The sequence below is a fragment of the Cryptomeria japonica genome, chromosome 2 (genome assembly GCF_030272615.1).
Source record: "Cryptomeria japonica chromosome 2, Sugi_1.0, whole genome shotgun sequence".
NCBI lineage: Eukaryota > Viridiplantae > Streptophyta > Pinopsida > Cupressales > Cupressaceae > Cryptomeria > Cryptomeria japonica.
The window spans coordinates 524,651,255-524,657,072 of record NC_081406.1 but is presented as its reverse complement, the minus strand read 5'-3'; the positions used below and the strand labels follow the sequence as shown (position 1 = coordinate 524,657,072).

Genomic DNA, 5,818 nt, shown 5'->3' with positions numbered 1-5,818 from the left:
GTGCTAACCAAGATGATTAACTATAATTTGTCTATCTTTGTACAAATACTTGATTTAAGAACAAAATTCATGGATAAATGCCAATCAAGATAATTAATTATAAATTTGTTTATCTTTACATACATAACAACTTATTCATAATTTATTTATTTTTAATTTTAACTTTTATCAAACAATTTAGACTACTATAATAAAAGTCCAATAAGCCAACCCATTTCACCTATTTTTATTTCAATTATTTTTATTTGTAATTTCAAGCGAATCTTTGGCAATAATATTCGGCCAGCAAGATTATTGTCTTATTTCTGGGCTCATCTATTTAAGCCCTCGCTTTGGAGATTGAAAATACATACTATTCTTGCTTAGTTTAAAACATGGCTTTGCTGGATATTCCCATCTCTGTGAACAGAAGTTCACGTCATTTGACGGCCCCGGGAAAGAATGGCATTGCCTACGTTTGTAATGCCGGCGTTCAGTCTTTGAGCTCCTCCACTGATTTTGTGAAGCATAAAAGCCGGTCGATGAGAATTGCCGCCACAATGGTGTCTCCGTCAATAGACAGAGGAAGGGTTGTTAAATACCCGAAACATCCAGCATGGGAGAGCGTGAAACAAGAGCGTTGGGAGGGCAAGCTTCAAATTGAAGGCCAAATTCCAGACTGGTTGGTGGGTGTCTAGTTTCCCAATTCATTACTTTTCCCTCTTCTGTTGTTGTATTTGCTTTGATAATGGATTTCATATTTGTCAAGCATATCTCCAGTTGTTAAATGATGGATTCGTGTAATTACAATGGTCATTTGATCATTTCTTTGTTAAGCATCTTTTTAGTCGTCAAATGTTGGATGTATTAGAGGTGTGAAGTCCAATGGTCATCTGATCATTCCTTTGTCATTGTCAAGCATTTCCCTAGTTACTAAATGTTGGATGTGTGAAATCTAATGGTCATTTGACCATTCCTTTGGAAATCATCTCTCTAGTTGCTAAATGTTGGATGTGTAAAGTCTAACGGTCATCTGACGATTCCTTTGTCAAGTATCTCCCTAGTCGCTAGATGTTGGATGTGTGACGTCCAATGGTCCTCTGACTATTCCTTTGTTAAGCATCTCCCTAATTGTTAAATGTTGGATGTGTCAAGTCCAACAGTCATCTAACCATTCATTTGTCAAGCATATCTCTATTTACCAAATGTTGGATGTGTGAAGCCCAATGGTCATCTGACCATTCCTTTGCTAAGCATCTCCCTAAATGCTAAATGTTGGATGTGTGAAGTCCAAATGGTGATCTGACCATTCCTTTGTCAAGCATCTCCCTAGTTGATAAATATTGGATATGTGAAGTCCAACGGTCATCTAATCATTCCTTTCTCGAGCATCTCTCTAGTCGCTACATATTGAATGTGTGAATTCCAATGATCATTTGACCATTCCTTTGTCAAGCATCTCTCTAGTTGCTAAATGTTGGATGCGTGAAGTCCAATGGTCATTTGACCATTCCTTTTATCCCCATCTCTTCATTTTCTAGTTGTCTCTTCATATTTAGAGATTTAAACATTTACATATAAATGATGAGTGTAGATTCTTATTCTGTTGTAACAATGAATAGAAGATATTGCCTTGCTTTATGCAGATGTAGCTTTTAATGGCAAACCATACATGCTTTTTAAGCTCAACAATAAACTAGTTAAAAATGAAAATTCATTGTTTTTTATTTTACATTTCTTATGAAGAAATTCTATTGGTTTGTGTGTAGAATGGTACTTACATACGAAATGGACCGGGAGTGTATGACATAGGTGGTGAAGATTCTAAGAACTTTTTTGATGGGTATTTTATAGAACCTATTTTTTATTTTTCTATTGTATATTTTAATATTAATTCGATCATTTTATTTTTTAGTTAGTATCTTGATAACTAATTTATGGTTTTGGATACACGATCCTATTATAGTTAATCATATCTAAAATACTTTTAAGTTATTCTTTTAATGTTTGGTATCTAATAATTTTCTTTTCTTTTTTTTTGATAAGATATGCAACTTTAGTACGTCTTCACTTTGAGGATGGAGGTTTGACTGCATGTCATGCACAATTACAATCAGAGGCTTACAAAGCTGCTATAAAAAATAATAGAGTTTGCTGTCGTGAATTTTCTACAATTCCAAAAACATCAAATATATTGTCAACTATCAGGAACATTGCGGGACTACTAACTGGTGATTTAATTACAGATAATGCCATTATATCTGTTGCTAGGTTGTTATTCCTCTTCTTCAACAATATTGTGGATGCTAAAACAAATAAATATGATTACAAGTACTTTACAAAAAAATAGTTGTATCATACAGGTTAGGTGATGGGAGAGTCATTTGTTTGACTGAAACTATGAAAGGAACTATCCAAATCAACCCCAACACATTGGAAACCATTGGCCCCTTCAAGTACACAGACAAACTAGGGGTAGTTAACTTTCCATTTCCATGTATGATTGTGATTGTGAAGTAGATTTTAAACATTATTATTTGGTTATGGTTTTTCAGGCTTTGAACCAATCAGGTCACCCTATTGTGTCTGATACTGAATTTATTACACTGCTCCCAGATTTCGTTAACCCTGGTTACCATGTTATTCGAATGCTTCCTGGAACTAATCAAAGAAATTTAATTGGAAAAGTAAGACCATTTCTCTAAACATAAACAGGTTGCATGTTATGGTTAATATTCAACATGAATTGAAATAAACACATGTAATATTGTAGTGAAAATGATTCAGGTGAATTGCAGAAGTGACACATCTGTAGGATGGGTGCATTCGTTTGCATTAACCGATAATTACATCATTGTTCCAGAAATGCCAATGAAATATTCTCCAAAGAATATTTTAAGTGGGGATCTCTTAGAATGGCATCAAGATTCCATGGCGTATATGCACGTAATTTCTAAAGAAACAGGAGATATGGTATGCATATGTATGATTTAATCATAAAATAACTATTTTCTTAAAATATTAATTGAATAAAGCTATGACAAATAAAGCTATGACAGGTTGCTTCAGTTGAGGTTCCTCAGTTTATGGCTTTCCACTTCATCAATGCTTATGAAGAAAAAGATGAGGGTAGTGGCAAGCCAATATCAATTATAGTTGATTCTTGTGAATATTATGGCAGTGCTGAAATATGGGAAATAATGCGCCTACAACACTTAAGATCATTTGTTGGAAATGATATTCTTCCAAACTCAAGGCGAGTTCCTTTTTTTTATGATAATAATTTCACAAAATTATTTTAATTTTATTTTTATATTTAATGAGGTGATATACAAAGTAAGAAATTGAATTCATTTTCATTCAATAGAATAGGGCGCTTTAATATACCCCTCAATGGTAGCCTAAGAGGAACATTGGAGACTGCAATCCCTCCAAAGGAGCATGGTAGAGGGATCGACATGTGCACTATTAATCCAAAATATAGAGGAAAAATGTATCGTTATGCATATGGATGTGGAACAAAGCGACCTTGCCATTATGCCAATTGTCTCACAAAGGTTATATCATATTTCCTTTTACTTCTTAAAATTTATATTTCATGGATATATGTGGATGATATTTTTTAATTGTGCAGATTGACTTGAAAGAGAAATCAAGCAAGTTTTGGTATGATGAAGGAAGCATTCCTTCTGAACCTTTCTTTGTAGGTCATCCTGGAGAAAATGCAGAAGATGATGGTGAGAATCTTGGAACTAAAGCAAATTGTTAATTATTACATTCATAACTATTAATAATTTTTTATTCATATTAAGTTAAGCTATTTGTGTTGCAGGAGTGGTGATCTCTATAGTGACTAGTAAAGATGGTAATGGGTTTGTTGTAATTTTAGATGGATCCACCTTCACTGAAATTGCTCGTGCAAAGCTTCCTTATGGACTCCCATATGGCCTACATGGTTGTTGGATTCCTTCTGTCCAGGCTTGATAAAATTGTGCTTTATTTGAATGGATTTAAGGAGAAAACAAGAATTATAAAATCTGACACTTGAAATTATTTTAGATGGATCTAAGTTCATAATATTTCTCAATGTCAAAGCTTCCTTATGCCATGTAGCCTACATAGTTGTTGGATTGCATCTCCTCTCTGGACTTGATAAGTGTGTTCTTTTGGTGATTTGTTTAGTGAGTAGTATTTCTAAGATCTCATTGAACAAACTGCTTAAAACTTTTGGGGTTTATGTTATGTTTATGGGAAAGATGAATTTCATGACCAAAAGGTTGGTTGGATTGGAAAAACAATGAGTGATGGATCCTCTCTCCTAAATTTTGATCATTCCTAGGATCAAAAGAGTAATATTATGAATATCTCAATAATTTTTATAGATATTGTAGAGGAATAAAAAAATAATATGACAATTCAAGGACCAAATATGTTTGATGAATTCTTCTTTAATAACTAATATTGAACTAGGCCCTTAAGATAAAATATTGAACCTAATTTTTTCAGTAATCCATATTATGTTAGCTTAGCCAAAAAAAAATATAAATGGTATCTTGTATTTATATAACATGGATAAATTTAAAGGCAAGGTTGCAATGTGATGAGCCAAAACAATAATTAAATTTCTAATTCTTGACCTTCAATGGAAACTTATTATATTAATAACAACACTATCAAGCTCTATTATTTAATCAAATATTTGATAACATAAAAATAAAACTACTATTTATGCACCAAAAATATAATTAATTTTGAATAGAAAATGATAGAATTAAATCTTGATATTCTTATTATAATTAACTAGATTATATTAATGGTTGTATTACTAAATTAAAGGGATATGAGACCTCTACGCCAAATCAATGCAACCTAAATATCTTAAGTCCTTTTATAAAACCAGAACACAAATAGGCCTAACTACCATCCTTAAAGAAAGCTGAAATGAACCAGTAGTAGTGGAATAAGGGTATGGAGGAAAAAGTGGAGAAACTAGAAGCTCGGATTAGTAATCTGGAGGAAGGAAAAATAACGATGAAAAACTTTTTGGTAATGATTTCAGATATCCTTACCTCTGTGACTAAGAATTTAAAGGAAATTACCAAGTTCCTTGATGGCTCCAACACATCCAAACCTGTCATGGACCTAGATATTGATGAGGATTCTATTGAGGCAGGGACAGTGGAAAGTGCTCCTAGTGGTGCGGCAAAAAGAACAAGGACGAGCATGAAGAAAGCTGTTGTGGCCTCTTCCAAGGATATCCCTAAGCTTAGGGATAATATTAAATATTTGCAAGGGATTAGCGGAAATTTGGATAATGCCCTAAGAACAATGTTTTGCATGTAATAAGATTGGTCATTTTGCATCTAGATGTCCTGAAAGGAATGAAATATTTGAAGAAAGAGTTAAGAAATCATTTAAGCCTAACCAGAACAGATATAGATTCAAGAAAAGTAAACAATGCTACATAGCAGATGAGGAAGGAGTAAGTGATGACTCTGGGGATGAACTGATAGAAGACTCTGCTAGTGGATCTGACAATGGAAAGGAATGGGTGTTCTATGCTTTAAAGGAAGATGAACCGGAACCGGCTATCATGAATAAAGAAAAGACCTTGGCAGCAAAAGTTGAAGATAAGGATGAATGGGTAAATGATAGTGGATGCTCACATCATATGACTGGAGATAAAAGAAAATTTCTGTCCTTGCAAGAATACAATGGCAATCAAGTCAGATTTGGAGATGACAAAACATGCATGATCAAAGGTAGAGGTATTATTTTTTTGGATGGCAAGCATAATACAAATAATATATATTATGTAGAAGGTTTAAAGCATAATCTT

At 33.2% G+C, this 5,818-nt stretch overlaps 1 protein-coding gene across 1 annotated transcript; it reads left to right on the top strand.

The window, feature by feature from the left end:
- The first annotated feature begins 366 nt into the window (after positions 1-366).
- LOC131052180 (carotenoid cleavage dioxygenase 8 homolog B, chloroplastic) lies at positions 367-4,118 on the top strand. The gene is made up of 10 exons (XM_057986798.2): positions 367-665; positions 1,749-1,822; positions 2,026-2,250; positions 2,343-2,454; positions 2,535-2,666; positions 2,767-2,952; positions 3,039-3,235; positions 3,347-3,536; positions 3,614-3,716; positions 3,812-4,118. Exons 1-10 carry the CDS (start codon positions 375-377, stop codon positions 3,961-3,963), a joined length of 1,662 nt encoding a protein of 553 aa, XP_057842781.2. The 5' UTR covers positions 367-374; the 3' UTR covers positions 3,964-4,118.
- The last annotated feature ends 1,700 nt before the right edge of the window (positions 4,119-5,818 follow it).

Coding starts and splice junctions, on each gene's coding strand:
- LOC131052180 (XM_057986798.2), top strand. CDS start 375: ATGGCTTTGCTGGATATTCCCATCTCTGTGAACAGAAGTTCACGTCAT. Junction 666..1,748: donor GCCAAATTCCAGACTGGTTG/GTGGGTGTCTAG, acceptor GTTTGTGTGTAG/AATGGTACTTACATACGAAA. Junction 3,717..3,811: donor AGAAAATGCAGAAGATGATG/GTGAGAATCTTG, acceptor TTTGTGTTGCAG/GAGTGGTGATCTCTATAGTG.